Source organism: Anomalospiza imberbis, chromosome 8 (assembly GCF_031753505.1).
Source record: "Anomalospiza imberbis isolate Cuckoo-Finch-1a 21T00152 chromosome 8, ASM3175350v1, whole genome shotgun sequence".
Lineage (NCBI taxonomy): Eukaryota > Metazoa > Chordata > Aves > Passeriformes > Viduidae > Anomalospiza > Anomalospiza imberbis.
In genome coordinates, this window is record NC_089688.1 from 23411086 (window position 1) to 23428756 (window position 17671).

At 42.6% G+C, this 17671-nt stretch overlaps 1 protein-coding gene across 7 annotated transcripts in view; it reads left to right on the top strand.

Annotated features, from left to right (window-relative positions):
- NEURL1 (neuralized E3 ubiquitin protein ligase 1) overlaps positions 1-17671 on the top strand; it is a 144358-nt gene that overhangs the window by 68041 nt on the left and 58646 nt on the right. For 5 of the 7 annotated variants that reach the window (XM_068197969.1, XM_068197974.1, XM_068197973.1 and 2 more), the window contains exon 2: positions 15735-15976. In XM_068197969.1, coding sequence (XP_068054070.1) covers positions 15735-15976 — 242 coding nt within the window. Of the gene's footprint in view, positions 1-5551; positions 5634-15320; positions 15385-15734; positions 15977-17671 lie in introns of those variants that run through there. The other 2 variants (XM_068197970.1, XM_068197971.1) reach the window with 2 other exon arrangements.

Below are 17671 nucleotides of genomic sequence, written 5' to 3' on the forward strand. Positions count from 1 at the left end.
TCTAAAAATTAACCCTAAAGGAAAGGGAGTTTCCTGTAAAGTGAAGGAAAACCAAAAGGTGGAATTAATGTTTGCTCTCAGGAGTTGTCAGGGGTCAGTGATGACACAGCAGAGTGCTGAGCTATAGGAGTGTGGCTGTGAGCCACAAGCTTTGCAGTGCACGTGTCCATGGTTGGTGCACATGCTTCTGCCCTATGGGTCCCTGAGCTTTGCTCTGGGGTTGACTGTTGTTGTCCTTTCATTTTTCTTCTTGTCTATTCACCGTTAAATCAATGTTTTACTTTGAAAATGTTTTTCTCTGAGTCCAAAATGAGTCAGAGCCATATTCTCTGTAGCTCTTGTCGAGTTAGTCTCACCAGTATTTCTGTTCCTTGACTCTGTCCTTAATTGTCTCTTGAAGGGACACGGCAATTCGTTGGCATTAAAAATAACATTTCAGATGACTGCAGTTGATGGTGCTGAGCAGAGGAGTCCTTTGGTTCATCTGAGATTTACCATTGGCCTGATAGCTGAAAGGGGGTGGGCTCAGAGTGAGACATAATTGATGGGATGCATGAACATGCTTTCATCATTAGACACGTTGATAGCACTTCTGTTTTAAAGAAGAAGGGGAGTAGTAAAATGGCCATATAATAAAAGCTGTATACATTCATGAACATGATACAGTGTGCTCCTGATTGCCTCTCCCCTAACAGCCAGCATCAGCACAAATCTGAAGTTCTTGCTCTCTCCATGAAGTTAAAATAACTTTTTTCATGAGAAATCTTTGTGTTAAACCAAGGCCCCTTGCTATGAAAATCAGCTCCTTTTTGAGGTTCAATTTACATTTTTTTCTGCCTATACCAGTAAACACATCCTAATACAGAGAGGGAACATGGAGGGGTCAAGGAACACTTGTACCCATGGTCGGACTTTGCCCCATCACGTTGTACCTCACAGGGTGGTTCTGCACAGAGGCTTTGTGATGCAGGTCCATGCTAGGTGACCTTCCCAGACATGCTGGGTCAGCTCCCAGGGCTTAGCAACTTGCTCACAGGAGACTTTGATGAGGCCTGGAAAACAGAAAAGGACCCAACACTTGTCTCAAGGAGGAAGGATGTGACTTCTCTATAAAGCTTGCCTGGATAGCAGAGGCTGATCCCATCTTTGACTACCCTAACAAGAAGGTTCCCTGTGTAACTTGCAGATGGCTCCGTGTGATTCTGAAAATGCTGGTTTAGGCTCACTTCTGGTAAAGTGTTTGGGTTACTTGCTGCGATTTCATGAAACTTTTTCTGGCTGACACTGCCAGATTTTCTCTGTGATCGGCCCTGCTGTGCAGCCACGTGGCGCCGTGTGGATATAACACTGGAAGTTTTTGGCCAATAGACTTGTCAGTAAAAGCAGGGCCTGCTGTGAGATACTGGGGCAGGACTGAAACTGTGTTTTTCAAGAAACTCTGAGGCTTGTGGCCTGGCTTAAGCAGAGCCCAGGCAGTGCCTGTTAAACCAGGAGGGAGTTTGAAGGAAACATGGGCCTGTGTTTGAGCTGCACCTTGGCAGGTCAGGGAATTGGTTGTGTTTTTTTGACTCGGACTCCTGCAAGAGCCTGTTTGTCAGTTCCCTGCAATGCTCCCTGGCAGCTGAGCCCATAGCTTGCTTTATGAAGTTCAAGTGATCCTCAGGCTACTGCAAGTCCCAGACCTGTGTTATCAGCAAGAGGGAAGCTGTGCGGCCTTGAGAAAAGTGGATGGATTTGATCCTGGGAGAGCTCTCTGCCTGTGGAGAGGTGGTTTCTGCTCTCAAAGCAGGGATGGGAAGGTGCAGTGCAGAGCCCTGGGGCAATGCTATCCCCCGTTTGCAAGAGTAGAGGGGATTTGAGCCATAAACCACATTGTGGCACACAAAGAAGCCATTTTAATTTCAGTCTCTGCTGGAAGCACCACATGGAAAAGAAAATGTGATTGGTATGAAAAGAAATGTTTACGTTTCTAGGAGCAGAGACCTCCCAAATAATTAGTATCACTTGACAAACTGCTGTTTAAAATGCAAGTGGTTTAAGTGCTGCAGCTCAACAGGCATTTGTCAGAGCTCTGGTGTAAATGCAATCCCTGCTCTTGGATGGTTGGTTCCTGCTGTAAAGTAAAGGAGATTTCCAGTAAACATCTTTTGCTTAAGGAAAATTTCTCCATGGTTTTATCTTTTCCTTGGTTGGAAAACCTAAATGTTACAAACTGACAAATGACAGCTTGGTGGCAAGAGTGTTTGAGATACTCTTTTGCGATTAAATAAATCCTGGATTTTATTTTCTGTTCATCAGACTAGGCTTTTGGTCAGAAGAAAGATAGAAATGTTTCATTTTCTTTAGCGTTTGGGAGGAGGAGAGTAAAGGAAAGGCTTTTGGGAGAGAGTTTTGAAAGCCACAGCTTCATCTCTGATCTGCCTATCTGTAATATTCACTGACTCAACTAAACATATTTTAAATAAAACCTTACCAACCCTTATGTTGTTAAGAATTGGTATTTTTCAAAGGTTAAAAAAATGGCAGCTTATAAAGAGACTGAGATAAAAAAGAAAAAGTTTTAAAAAAAGTCTCTGGAAGATGGAAGTATAATGTACTGAAGTATCCCAGATCAAAATAACTTCTATCTTTGCACAGCAAATAGAATCAGATTATCAAACATAAAATAGAGCTTTAAGAATCTAATTGCTTTTACAAAGGCATCACTGATGATATGAATTTGTTGCCACTTACAGAAGGAGAATTGCTCAATTTATTTTCTCATTATCTTAAACTGGTTCAATGTCACCCTCTGTTTTTTCATCTCTGAAGGGTGAGACTATCATTTGTGTTGCCTTCTTGTTTTATGATTCTGAGTGAAGCTATGTGCTTAGAAGGAATGCAAGAATGGGTGTCCTGATGGGTGCTGGTCCCATACAGATCTCACATGGAACAGGAGCTACGGCATGGTAGGAGTTGCTGTTCTTCTTCTCTTAATCTCTCTGCACATCAGTGGCTTTGCAAAACTTGCCAAAGAGATCTTGATCGAGAAGCATGGCTGTGACAAGGTTCATGGGCAAACCTGTCTCCTTTCTGACCAGCCCACGGCACTATTGCTTGAGCAAGGGTGGGTGATTCAATATCTTGATATTGTGTCTCTGTATCTCAACACTTAGATTTTGGATGGTTGCTGACTGTAAAATGGTCTTGCTCTCTTTGGCCTGTGCTATCCTGGCCTGGGCTCCTAGCAGTCAGGCTTAGGTAGGAAAGTGGGTAGTGCTGTCTTTGGGATGCTACAAAGGATGTTGCATCATGTTAGATGTGCAATGGCCTTTATCAAAGAGGATGAAACATCCACGCTATCTGTACCAATGGTGAAAAGGATAAAATTCAGAGAAATATCCTACAAATGTACTACAGATAGATTTGAAAGAGTGCTAAAGTCATTCACCATGTTTGCGAGAGCTGACTGCAGCTCTCACAATGCTCTTCACCAGAGATCCTGGACCCTTAGTCATTTTGCTGGGAGGTGTTTTATCCTGTTAGTTGCAAAGTGGCTACCTGACCTCTCTTTACCCACTCATGAGTTATCCCACATAGAAGTTTCTGCTCTGAAGCCTCATACAGCAAAACTCTTTCCTGGGGACTCCAGGTCATGCCTCATCCCAGGCTGATTGCAGCTTCAGACTCACCAGTGTACAAGCTGTTGCTTGGAGATTCAGAAGCTCTTTAGAATTTGATAATTGGAATATTTTGGGATTTGTTTGCTATCTATATATATACATGACAATACATTCTTTCCATCTTCTCTTAATGCTGTGCTTTGGAAAATCCATGCTTTAACCCTTGTGGACACACTTTATCAGTTTTGTCTTTAGTGATGTAGCAGAAGCAGTAATTTTGTGATATGCCATGGCTGGTACTGCTTGCTCAGTTAGTGCAGAGTGGGGTGTGTAGTACTGCGTGAGCAGATGTAATAAAGTGTAGAGATGGGCAAATTACCCATAATAACTTCAGTATTCCAATGATTTTAAAGTGTACCCTCTGGGAAAAAAAATACAGATTGATAGTGGTTTGGGATTTGTGCAACTTCAGTTTGATAAGAAATATTTTGTGTTTTTCCACTGTGTGCTTTATTTACAGCAGTAGGTTCAGATTCTGAATTGAGATCAGCTTTTGGGTGCAGAAAACTAATCAGGGAAATGCTTCATGGCCCAGAGGTCTGGATTTGCAGACTGCAGTTCAACAGCTGCATCTCTCTGTGCTGTCAGAAAGAGCATCTGTCAGGGATGCAGTGTGGTCCTCATTACATTATAATTTAGTGCTGTGGCTTAGAAAAACAGGAGCATTTATGTACTTAAAAAACCCCAAAAACTGCAAACGCTGAAGAAAAATTAAAGCTCCACTGATCTTTCTTACCAGAAGAAATGCCCCTTATCTGAGCATTGACTAAATGATGTTACACTTTTTTTTAAGCTAAAACCAGCAAGGAAAATGGACGGATGAGTTGGTCCCCACACTTAATTGCTCCTTGTTTTTCTGAAATTGTGTGTGTGTGTGTCTTTCCACCGAGAGAATAAAGTCCCCTGAGCCCTTTAGGCTTGTTTCCAGCTCACACGTGATTTCAAGGCAGTCACACTATGAATGTGGCTTCCTCAGGAACAATGCTCTGACTCATGTGGCATCAAATTTCTTCCTCTTTTCACTCTTATCAATATATCAAGATACAAAAATGCTCCGCTGCATGAATTGTAAAACAGTGTGTTGTTCCCATTCCAAGCTGGCTTGGTTTTCTAGCCCATCTCTCTTCCTCCAGCTATTCAGAAATGCAGTCAACTTTTCATCTTCATGATGTTCCTCCTGTGTCACCTGCTGTATATTACCCAGCTTCAGTAGATGGTAACTGGTCATCTCTGTCAGGAAAGGTCATGCAAGTAAATCTGCAGCAATATAAAATTGATGAAAACTGAATTATTGGGAAGTTTTTTCCTGTTTGTACACACTGATGTTAAATTTCAAAGCCAGGGGTGGCAGAACTTCCTTGGTGTGTTCTCACAGGAAACGTTGGGGTACCTCCTCTACAAAACAACTCACTCTGTTACCCAAGTCATTAGAAAATAACCATGAAAGTTTGAGGGGGTTCTGTGAGGGCTTGTAATGGAAGGGCTTGGAGTTTCTAGTTTGAAGTGTATTTTTGCCTATGCAAATCAGAGAGGACTAGAACTAACTTCCCTGTGCTGTAGTGGTAACAGAAGTGGTCACCTCCTGCTGTCCCCTGGGGCAAGGAATAGCACTGGCCATGAGTAGGGAACAGCATGGGTCCTGACAGATTCATTAAAATAACAGAAAATCAGATAAAACATATGCTTGCTTACAGAGTCATGTTCCTCTTACTCCTATTTATTTTCTCATATGCAGCCTGTAAACAGTTCTGGGCAGGACCCATCTCTTCTTTCTGTCTTTGTGAGATTCGGCATGAGGTGGTGGCTAGCAGGTAGGATTACTTTTAAAGAAATAAAACAGATCTGTGTGCTCTTGTCCTCAGGGAATAAGGATTCAAAACCCTTGGTCTTCTACTGGCTGACCTATGGCAGCAAATGCTAAGGAAAGCAAGTTCCTGTATGGACTGCTCCATCAGCTGTTTGTAGCAAAAGGTGAAGCGAGAACTTCATGGGTCTGGCATGGGAATTGCTAGGAAGGATGGTGGAATAGTATTCACACTCCTTCTTTGAATAAGCACCAGAGATAGTGTTTATTTTAGTTAAAATAAACTGTAACTTTATGGTCTGACTGGCTGGTGGAGTTTCATGTTTTAATTCAGTGGTCCAAGTTCAAGTTCTGGTCTGCTAAAGAAACAGAGTTATTTACTGGTAAAGGGTGTTGAAACTGGTGCAAGCGATGTGCTGCAGAGCCAGATGAGAGTGGGAAAGTCAGTAATTTAGATTCCACTTGTGACTGTGGTACAGAAAGTGCAGATTAATGAAGGAATGTGTGCATAGAGGGCCAAATTCTTGCATAAAGGGAGAAATGTTGCCCTTTCTCCTGGTTTTGCCTCAGCAGTACTTATATTATTTGCCTGGAAAAAATATTTTAATGGTCTAGTGGTTAACACTTCTAATGCTACTGGAGTCCTTCCTGGTGTGAGCAAAAGTTCTTGTTTATAATTTCTATTTGTGCATTGAAGTTGCTGGAGAGCAGGGCTGGTGCCCTGCCCTGGGCTGGGAGCTTTACCTCTGGGCCCTTGTGCTGTCTCTGCCAGGTGCACTGGGAGTTTAAGAGGGTGATGGTGGGAGTCAGGCATGGAGCTCTGTGCTTTCATCCCAGCAAAGTACCTAAAAAAATGCCATTTTGAGGACAACCTTTTGCCTTATTTAGTACCCAGTGCAAGTTACTTTGCAGGAATATGTTACAGATTAACTAGTGGTCTGCCAAAATAAATCCATCTCTTTATAACTTTGTGAGATTGGAGAGCCTTGGTTAATCACAAGGGCCTGCTGTGCTTTAGGAGATGGGGACTTGTTTGGGTTTTTTAAATGAGAAGGTATGAAGCATGAGGAGAACAAACCAGAATAGTAGAAGAGGTTTCAAAAAAAAAAAAAAAAAAGGAGTAAACCTAAGTGAGAGAGAAATGTGCTGGATAAAGTGGGGCCAGCAAAGGAAGGGGAAGACTTGAGAGAAGTGGCTGAGAAATTTCAATACTTGTGACAAGAGAGGAGGAGGAAGAAGGAGGAAGGGATGGCAAAGCAAGCAGAGAGGGAGGTTTTACGTTGTGTGAGTTTTCCTGAAGAAGAAATGGACAGAGGAAGAGAGAGTGGAAAGGAAGAATTTAAAAAAAAAATATGTGGCTCCTATAATCCTGAAATATTTAAGAGGATGTTAAATGTGGCCAAATAGTAAAGGTAATAGTAAATTTTGACCTCCCTGATAAGTTGCTAGCTCAAATAACCCCTTACTTTAAGGATTTATTTGGTGCCAAACAGGAAATAAAGCCAGTGGAATCAATGTCTTTTGGGTCTAGTCAGTGTGGAGCAAGACTAGAGTTTCAGGTAATTTTTCCTTTGTAAGCACTTTCATATTCCATTTCACAAGAACATAAACCCTACAAAACCCCCCTGCATAAACAGCAGCCAGGTGACCCTGAGTAGATATATATTTAAAGAACTTCCCTTTAGGACGGCTTTTGGACTTCATATTGAAAGGAAATCTTTGACATTTGGGTAGCTGATGTGGATGGAAATAGTTTGGACTCTGTTCCAACTAACAGCAAAGAGAGCAGTGCAATTTTCTGATGCTGAAAAATGGAATGTTCAGTTGATCAGAAAGAAATTAAAATAGGCAAAAAAAAAAAAAAAGACATAGAAATGACATACTGGGTGACAGTATTTCCTTAGCTACCAGTCTACAGGAAAGAAAGAACAGTGACCAGAGTTTGGGGACATTGGCACATCAACATCAGATAATTTTGGCAAAAGATCACTGCACCTCAGGAGTTTAAATATGGATGGGGTAAGGAGCTGCTCCTGGCAATCATGCTCTCAAAAGACTCTGCAAGGAAAAACAGCAGGGGACTTTCAGGAGGAAGGATGTGAAACAAGAATGGTTTGAGCACTGTGTTTCTGAACAAGATCACACACAAAATGACCCAACTTTACAGTATCTTGAAGTGACTCTAAATGGATGTTTTACATTCGAAAAATGGCACACTCCAAGTGTAATTGTCATGTATGATAGAAGAAAAACTGCCTTCTGAGAGTCTTTAGAAATGTCATTACAGAATAAAACTTTGTGATATGTGGTACTGAACTCAATCTAAAGTCTCCAGCTGGGTAAGAGGAGATGCTCTTCCACTGCTCTACCATTCATCCCAGTGCATGTCTTTCTTGATTAGAGATGGTCTCTGATTAGGGAGCTGTGCTAAACAGGACACTTGGGACATGGAAGCATCCTCCAGCTGATCATCCAGATAAGCATGATTCAGATATGCTCCACAAAATACCTTGTCTCTTTCCACTGATGCAAAGAAAAGCATCCTATTGTAAATATGCAGTGGGAGTAGCCTGATATGGGCCTAATTCAGCATCTTGAGTCTAGGGGCACATCTTTGATTTACACAGATACAACTCAAAGCAAATTCAAGTGCTTGAGTTCAGAACCACAGCTTCTCTAATTTTCTTTACGTGGCTTTGTCAGTAGGCTACACCATTTCTACCGTCTCTTGGATTTTGGTTCTACAGATCCATTTGCTTGTCTCTACTGCTCTTACATTTGCTCTCTCCTGCTCTCCATTGCTCCCACATCCTTTCTAATCCTGACAAATGAAGTTTAATCTTGATAGGTTATCTCTGTTTCTGGTGAACTCTCAGTATGCAGACTTTCAAGCTATTACACTGTAGATGGAAAATGTGCCCAGGATAGACTTTCCATTAAACTGTATTTAAATTGGAAGAGAATGCTGGCACCACAACAAGTATTCCAGAATTAGATCCCCAAATACTGAGGCTAGCTAATCTTTTGGAAGAACAAAAACTCTTACTGATTTATATTTAGCAGAGGGAATGCATTTTAAAAACACAGTCTATATGAGGCCCCTTGAAGAAAACATCTTTTACATTGATTTGTAGTGCATGGAAATACTATGCAGCCGTAAAATATTTGCACTTGGGCTCTGCTTTTATGTCACTACTTTTTTTTTTTTTTCTTTTTTTTTCAGTATGAACTGTCATGAACTCTCTGAGAGTGGCTGCTCTGCTGACTGTGGCTGTGCAGTGAGACAGGGCTGCCTGTGGGGCAGCAGCTTTGCTGTTCATCACGGCTGTGCCCAGTGTTGCAGGAGGGAAAGGGGAAAAGCAGCAGTGCAGGCAGCACCACGGTGGGAGCACCCGACTTGTGGCTGTGAGGCTTTGGTTCAAAGTGGGTGCAAGGTTTGTATCTGTAGTGTAGCCTGGGACCTGTGTAGAGAAGGGCTGCTGGCCCTCATCTCAGCAGCACAGCTCTAAGCTGAATGTCTGCAATGACTCCTTGGGCTTGGTTTACATGATTGCAAATTAGCAGGAATTCTCTAATGTTAATGAAAGTGTAACATGTTCTATGCATAGTTCTGATCCCTACTAAGGAAATTACTAACTGGAGTTACAGTAGATGTGAGAGGTCAATGGCTTATCCCAGCTGGGCAGTTTCTGGAAAAGGAGCTATGGCAAGAAGCAGGTTTGTTAATGCACTCAGTCAGAAAAGCAAACATAACTTATAAATTATGTGTAATCTTATGGCCAACAGCATATCAGGTTATCTTTGAGAAGATAAGGATTATCAACAGGACAGAGCGTGGAAAGTTCTGGGTGTTTTTCTTCCTTATGTCCCACCATCTGCAGCACAGACAGATCAGCCATCACCCTGGGCAAGCTGTTTTTCTTCCTCCTGAAGCATCAGATATTAGAAAAGGAGAAGATTACCAAACTGCACATTTGCAGAAGGAGGATAAACAGAATTTTTGAAACATCTCTTGACCATAAACCTAACTAGACTTAACTTGCTTTCTTTTATTGGAAGACATATATATATTGTTACATTTCTCTGCTGACAGAGCCTACCTGATCACAGCAAAGCAAAAATGTTTTAAATCAAGAAAGAAATCTAAGATGCTTCCAGAGCATGATTTTTCACTTTGATCTTCTCATTTCCTATTCACAACAGCAACCTACAATAATAAGTTAGTAAGCTATAGTAAGAAAAATAAAGATGCAGTATCACCAAGATGTAAAGAGAATGAGGTCAGAAGTGCCTCCCTGCTGTCAAAAACATAATTATTGCACATGCAAGTTGTTCCTGCCTGTGGATCAGAAGAGCTGCTGGAAGCTGCTGTAGGGAGGAGTGGCTGCTGTGATGCAGGGATGTCAGTCTCCTTTCCCTGGATTTGTCTGGAGCCTGGAGGTGCAGCTCCCGAAGCAATTCCTCCTGCCCAGCAACTTCCAGGGAGGCTGCTCACCCCCTCTCTTTACCTGGCAGAAGGGAGCATATGGCTGCTTACTTATGCTCTGCTGTTCTTATATGCTTAGTGGGCTTATGGTCTGCAGGGGCTCGGGGGGATCTGCATGGGGAGAGGGCAGGGAGGGACCTGGAAAGGGTGGGCTGCATCCATGGGAAGTGGCGTGGTACCAGAGCTCTCTGTGGTGTGTCACAAGAGTAACTGAATTTTTGGGAATGACTGACAGACATTGAGTAAATAGTGCCTAATCATGGTTAATGATTACACAGGATCATAACTGAAGATATGAAATTTAAAAATTAATTTATAAGGGGAAGAGATTTCTTCTCAACAGCCTTGTGTGCATATAGAACTATAGTCACACTTTTCTTCTTGGTATCACCTATTCTTCAACAAAGAAGAGGGCCTGATCAACCTTGGTATTTTTTAAGTGCTTGCAGAGCCATCAGCTGGATTGCTCCTCCTGGAGATGGTGTGTGTTAGGGTTTGCCTCCCTAGCTCAGTCCTGCCCTGCTGTCCTCTCCTTCTGCCTCTCCTGCATTTTGAGGGTCTTCCTCATCTTCCTTCCCTCATCTGGCAGAGTCTTCTCTAGGTTCTGCATAGAGACATCTTCTCATCTCTCTGTGTAATTTCAACAACAAACATTAGTTCAGCCTTATCCTTCCTGCAGCCAATTAACAGATTCACTTCTCATCTGTAGTACTTAAATCTACTTTGACCAGCCTAAACTTTTGCTCTGAGTATTTTGCCTTTAAAAAAAGAAAATATTACAAACAACTCAGGCTTATTATAATTGAAGCAGAGCTCTTATTCTCCTGTCACTCCTCAGCTCTTTTATCTATTTTTTTCAAGCTTTACAAAAGTTGCCACACTCCTGACTCTTACTGATAGAGCCTCAGCACTGTCTTCAAGCAAGCTTTTGTAAAACCTCACATCCAGGTTCTGACCAGGGACTCCTAAGTTGAGGTGCTCAGCTGTGTTGCTAAAAAAGCCCCACTCCCAGGTCAGTGCCTGGCACTCCTGCAGAGGTTGCTGTCTCTGTGCATCCTGTTGGACAGGACGTGTCTCTGCTCCGCAGCTACTGCATTGCAAGGGATAGACAGCAAATGCACATCTCAGCTGAGCAGAGAGACAGAGGAAATGCCAGTGTCTCTCTCAGCTCATCCTCCCAAATGCCCTCAAACACACCAGTATGAGTCTTGCAAATCCCACTTGCATCTATCCCATCTTCAGGACACAGCCTTTCTCCTTTCCTTTCTGTTCTGAAGCTTTGAAGTCCTCTCTTCTGCCCTTTACAAACAAAGTCTTGCTGTGTTTGTATTAATTACCAATTTCACTTGTTGCACCTATTTTCCTGCCCTTTGTCCTTACTGTCACTTTTTGCATCTCTTCCATTAATTTAATTTTTCTTTATGAAATGAAAAATCAGCTTCTTTACTTTGAGGGCTCCACACAAATTAACCACTCCCTTCCCACCACTTGTCAGTCAGGTTTGAAAGATGGATCCATTGCAGATCATCCTGCAAACAACTCCAGCTTCTGTTGCCCAAGTTTTATACTGGCTTGGGGAAGGCTTCTCACAGATGCTGTAAAGCCGCCCTTGTTGTCTTTCATATCTCTTACTGTAAAGACAACTTAGACAACTTTGCATTTCAGGATAAAAAAAGGACTGGTATTATCTCCTTTCATATGCATGTGGTTTGTCTACACCTGCCTCTTGTCTTGCAGTTTGCAATTTAAATGGAAAATCTTACACTATGCATGAACCTAGTGGCTTGATACATCTTGTCACCTCTAAAATAGCACAGATGAAAATAAGTTATGTTTTGGCTTTGACTTCTTTTGGAGTCTTGGATGGGAATAGTAGATCTGACCAGCTGGCTGAGATCCACCTTTTGATACTTCCCTAAGTCACTAAAGTTTAACTCCAAATGCTCCTTAATTTGGATTTAGCATTCTAGAATTAACCCTTTGCAGGTCTATCACTGAAAACCCCAATACTTGCAAAGCTATAGTCTCTTCCTGTGGAGAATCAAAGCTTTGCTTTGGTTTCTTGGTCATCTTGCCATGCAAACTTCAGTTTGGTGATAGCAATCTGACAGGGGAATTGTCATCCTACAGGCCCAGGGAGAGTTGCATATAGACTGGAGATACGTTGTTACTTACTCCCTCAAGAACAGCAAACATTTTTTTAAAGGCAGTGAAGATTTGCATTAATTTATGGTTCTCTTTCTTCTGTGCACATGCCCTGGGTCAGACTGCATGTGAGAAAACAAGGTTTGCAACCCCTTTCAAGTTTCCACTGGTGTTAAGCTAATGTTTATTTTTAGTAAACTGTATTTCAAATTGTGTTTTTAAGAATGCTTTTGCAAAGCCTAGCACAACATTTTCAATATGTTTTATCCTTCAGAGCTTTTTATTAACAAATATAAAAGGGTGTAAAGGATCAGTGTAACCACTTAAGCTGTATTTCACTGATAATTTTGAAGAGTATGGGTCCATCTCAAGAAATGGTAAGGATTACTAGCATTCATCTCAGTTGAATTTTTTCTCCCTGTGCTGCTACTAACTGCCCACCTTTGGGAAGGCTGTATGAATACTCTTTGAGGGGCAGGCCTTTTCTGCTGTGCTGTGTGGGTGTCCCTGTCCCCGCACCCACATGTGGTTTCCTTTCCTTCCTTCTCAAAATCCTTCCCTTTTAAGTGCTTATCCAGTAAGGCCACCTGCCAGATAAAGCACTGTCAGCCTCTCTTGATAAGGTAATAATTCTGAAACACTCTTCTCCATCCATAGTGTGGTGTTTGCCTTGCATGCTCATTTCACTTTCCCTTGCCTGTAACACAGGTACTTCTGTCCCCACCCCAGACCTCTCCTTCTCCCCAAGCAGACAAGGATATGTCATTTCTATTTGCTACTGCATGTCAGTCTTTGGGCTCTATTTTAAAGTCTTGTTTTCTGTTTCTTTCAATTCTGAATGAAATTTGTCTTTAATACCTTGGAGTCAGTTTTCAATCTGAAATGATTTTTACAGTATTCTCATATGTGCCTATAGAGATATTTTCAAGTGGCAAAAATGTATCTTTCCAAAAATAAATCCAGACATTTCTTGCAGCATTCAAGAAATCCCAAGCCTTTAAGATTATGCCTAATGTTTGCAGAGCATGAACACTTTTGGTGAAAACCCCTATCAGGCTTTGAGCTGCGTTTTTCTAAGCTGAGAGCTGCCGGTGTTGCCTTGTGTGTAATGTGTTATATACAGGATGTTGTTCATGCCTTGAGATCCAGGAGACCAGGGGCATGTAATGCACAGGGAAGGAGGAGTGGGCCACCTTTGGGGAAACACTCTGCTTTACCAAACAACTCCAAAAAGGATACACTTGGGAGTGGGGCACTGAAGGCAGAGCAGTTCAGCTGTGTTATGGTGTGGTTCATGTTAGCATCTCCTTCACCTTGGCTCACTAAAAGGTTTCAGAAGATCCAGTCCATGGCCTTGTGGCTCAGGGAAGCAAATAGTACTTTACCACTTCTGCTATGCCCCTGGCAGGGCTTATGGTATTATGGGACATGGTGTTCAGGGTTCAAACCCAGTGCTGCGTGAAATAGTTCAAACAGCATCTATAACTGGGCATGAATGGAGAAATGAGGTCAAACCTAAGGAATGAGGAGCTGCTGTTCTTTGTGACCCCCAGAATGGAAGCTGGAAAGCTGTACAGGGTTCCATAGTGCACCTCTGGGTTTGCAGCCTTTCAACACAGAGGCTGTTTTCTGACAGGCATGATCTTTCTCTTGTGACTTTTGTCACAAGATAGCAGTTTCAAAGGGGTGATGGTAGAGAACACACCTAATTTGCAGAAGTCTCGTAATACTGGAATGGATTCAACTTCCTGTTCTTTGGGGCATGAGACAGTCTAATTAAAAAGGTTTTAGGCAGTACTCTGAGAAGATTCTCTCTGTGGGCCTGCTGCAGCTTGTATTGTGTTCTGACCACCCAGTCTGGTCTGTGGGGAAAGCCAGTGTGCACTACCCCAGGTCAGCAGTGACCTTTCCAAAGGGAAAAGGTCATGCTTATGTGAGCTTCTGCATCCTGACCTTCCCCTGTCAAGCTGCCCTTTCTTGCAGTCTGTTCCTCCCAAAGGTTTCCCTCCATGACCTGCCTGCTCAGGTTAACCTCTACTTTTTCTCCATACTCTGCAGCTTATTTCTCCTCCATAGGTGAGGAACGGGAGAAGGAAGTTGACATATTCCACATCACTTTTTGGCATCAAAACACTCCCAGTTCATTCATCTCTCCCATAAAGCATTAATAAAAGTGTTTAAAGGTAACAACCCTGCTGTATGACCTCCCTGTTCTGTTCTGAAGGAATAGCACTATTGCTGAAAATGGGAGGAAAAACCCCAGCAAGGAGATGAGAAGGCCAGAGTGACAGATGCTGCAGTTGAATTATAATGTTCTCATCAGAAGCCAGCATTTTAAGTTCTGCTGATAGTTAATCACACTTAGCCTGAGGATGTGCTGTTACAGCTTTGTGTAGCTACAAGCTAAGACTACCCAAAAGGCTGAAAGGAAGAGGGTCTGGACTTTTTATTGCAAAACCAAGAGTTATATTAGAGGTGCAAGCATTATTTTACAGTAGCTATAGAAAGACATAGCAGTGAACAATTAATTTGTATGAAGAATATAGATAATTAGTTTCCATAGTTTGTGTGTTTGAAGAGCACTGTGTAGTCAAGCCTCTCTGCAGCATAAACTGGCACATTCTTAAGATCATGTTTGCTTTTGTAGCATCCTTCAGTCTGTTACAGAATAGTCCTGTATTCTATTGGTACTCTGATTCCAAATTTAGGAGTATATCCTCCCAAACATATGTGCATGATGTGGTGTGTATGTGCACACAAGGAAAAGGAAGCAGATGACTTGTGTTCAGCAGAGTGGTTGTTTCGAGCTGGAACTGCTGCAGGTTCCCTGTTGAAAAGAAACGTGCCTCTCCATTTGTTCAGGAACAAAGCTGCTGTCGTGGCTGTGCTGATCCTGTGTCAAGTCTTTCTGTAGAGTCTTGAGTGTAGAAAGATGTAATTTCTTCCATCCTTCCTTCACAGCCTTTCTCCCTCTTATCTTTCCTCACTGGAATCATAGTGTGCTGGTCAATGCCTTCATGACATGTGGAATCTCAAGCTGAGGTTCTTAGCAGTGGAGGAGAGAGGAGACTGGATGGGAGTTGGTGGAGAGACCCAGGTGGGTCACTGCTGAGTGGTGCTTGAGTATAAATTAGCAATGTGTGTGCCTGAGCTGGCACATGGCACAGGTGGATAGGGTACCCAGGCACATGGAGACGAAGATCAGTGGAGTTGCTGTTGCAAAGGAGGTGTGAGAGAAATGATCAAGTTGTGTAGGAGTCTTCTGGAAGTGGAAGATTGTTCCCTAGGTGTGACAGCTTTGATACAGCAACTTCACAAATGCTTTGCTCCAATTCTTGTGTTCTCTCCTGGTCTGTGGCCTCAAGATGGCCTGTGATTTCAGTGGTGAGGTGCAGTCTCAGTGTCATGTTCTGTACTGTCAGATTGTCCAAACAGGGGACTTCAGTATCCTTGCAGTGTCTTATTGCAGAAGATGCTCTAAAATCCCTCTATGATTTGGAGTTTAAGGATTTGGCTACCTTTGTTTTGTTTTACCTGTACTTTCTATGTGAAGTACCTCTGCTTTTTTTTTTTAATTGAAAATTTCCATATTACTCACAGTATATTTGAAGCCCTTTTTTCCTCATTCTGCTTTCAGATTCCATTGGTGGGTCGTTTTCAACTTCCTCCCACCGCTGCCACCACAAGCAGAAGCACTGTCTCCCCATCCCACAATGTGGAACTCTGTCCATCAGCCCTCTGCTTTTCCATCCTCACACCAAGGGATCCCAGATCATCATGGACACAACACAGAAGGCGGTGAAGCGCCAGGCTAGCTTCTGCAATGCCATTACCTTCAGCAACAGGCCCATTGTTATTTATGAACAAGTCAGGCTTAAGGTGAGTAAATTATACCTTCCCTTTTTGCCATGGGAGCTGCTGAGAGTGAATGCTGGGGTGTAGCAGGCTTTGGTGCTTGCAGCAGATCTTTAGCCCTTCCTTGAAAAGCGCAGTAGTCAGATCTCGGCCTTAAAGATCTGCAGTCTTCATTGGAACTTCTGCTTTTGTCACTATAGTTCTTGGAGCCATAGGTACAGACTGTGGTAGAAACTGAGAACAAAAGGGAAATCCACCTTCCAAAAATACTTAGATTGATGTTAGACAAGTACAACAGATTAAATTGAAATCACTTGGAAAGCCAGGAGATAAGAGGTCAGAAAGGACTTAGAAGCGAAGGTTCTTGCTCACCTGCTTGACAGGAAAAATAAAAGAGTTTGGAGGAAAGAAGGGAAGGATGAAAGGAGCAGTCAATGTGATTGCTGTTGCTCTCTAAGAAAAGGACCTTTCTGGCAGTCTGCTGACTGCTTTGTTGAATCAATCACCTGATAGCATTAAGATCAGAGGAGAGAACATTGCAGGGATCACATTTTTCTGACTGGCACAGACTGATTTCCCTTGTTTTGTGTCTGTGGTAGCCTGGAGGATGGAGTTTGTACCCCTCGTACCATGCCATGCTGCAGCTGGCATGAGAAATCCAGCTCCTCTAAGACAACATGCTTCCATGAACACCAGGAGCTGCTTTCTGATGAAGAAACTCCTCCATGTTCTTAGGAACTGAAGCACTTTTCAGGTTATCAGCATCTTAAGGAGCTTGAGCCCCTTGCAGCTTCATCCACAGATACTTTCCAATCTTTATGCCCTCTAGTTTATGGGACTGCGTTTTTCTGTTCATAGACAATTTCATGCCTTTATTGGAACAAAAAAGGTCATCATTGGCCACTGTAGTTCATGGCACACATGAATGATCTGACTGTAAATCCTTCATTTGTGCAGAAGGAATTTTCCAGAAGGTTTGTAAGCATGTAGATACCCCGTTTGAATGATCTTGCTGTTGCCCATTTTTAGAGGTCCTGGAATGCTGGGTCCTACAGCAGCATTTCAGCCTTCCCTGCCTCTTCCCTCACAGCCAGCAAAAGAGCAAGGAATGAGGGACATGCTTCCTTTTGGAAATATGTGGAGATTTCAGTGATTTCAGGCTCAGGCCCAGAGACAGAAAATCCCCACTATAGGTTTGTTATGCTTCCTGTGGAGCTCTTACTGCTTCTATCCAGGCTGGAAGCCCAGCAGGAATCTCTCACATTGCCTAATGAGATTTTTCCCATATTGGCCAGCAGTTTGGACAAGCAACTGCGACAAATCATCTGGGAGGAGATGAAAGCAGCATTTCACTTTTGAAGACACCATCAAAAGTGGTTTAGGCAAAGGTTCTGGGTTATTTCTTCCTCATTCTGAAACAAGGTAGCTATCTCTGGAAATTCACACTTGTTTATCTCTGTGTATTTGGGGATTTGAGCTTGCATAACATATGTGAAGGATATGCATGCAAATCTCCACAAGAGATTTATGAGCAGAGCCCCTGCTGACTCCAATGGGAAGGTCTCATGGGAGTAATCAACAGGCTTTAGCAGAACTTGTGCTCTAGGGAGGGATGAAATGTGAAAACATCCTTGCTTTTGTATGGTTAGTCCATCCTGTAACTGCCTCACTATTGTTTGTGCTTGTGGAAAACAGCATCTTAGACCTTCTTACCAGCCA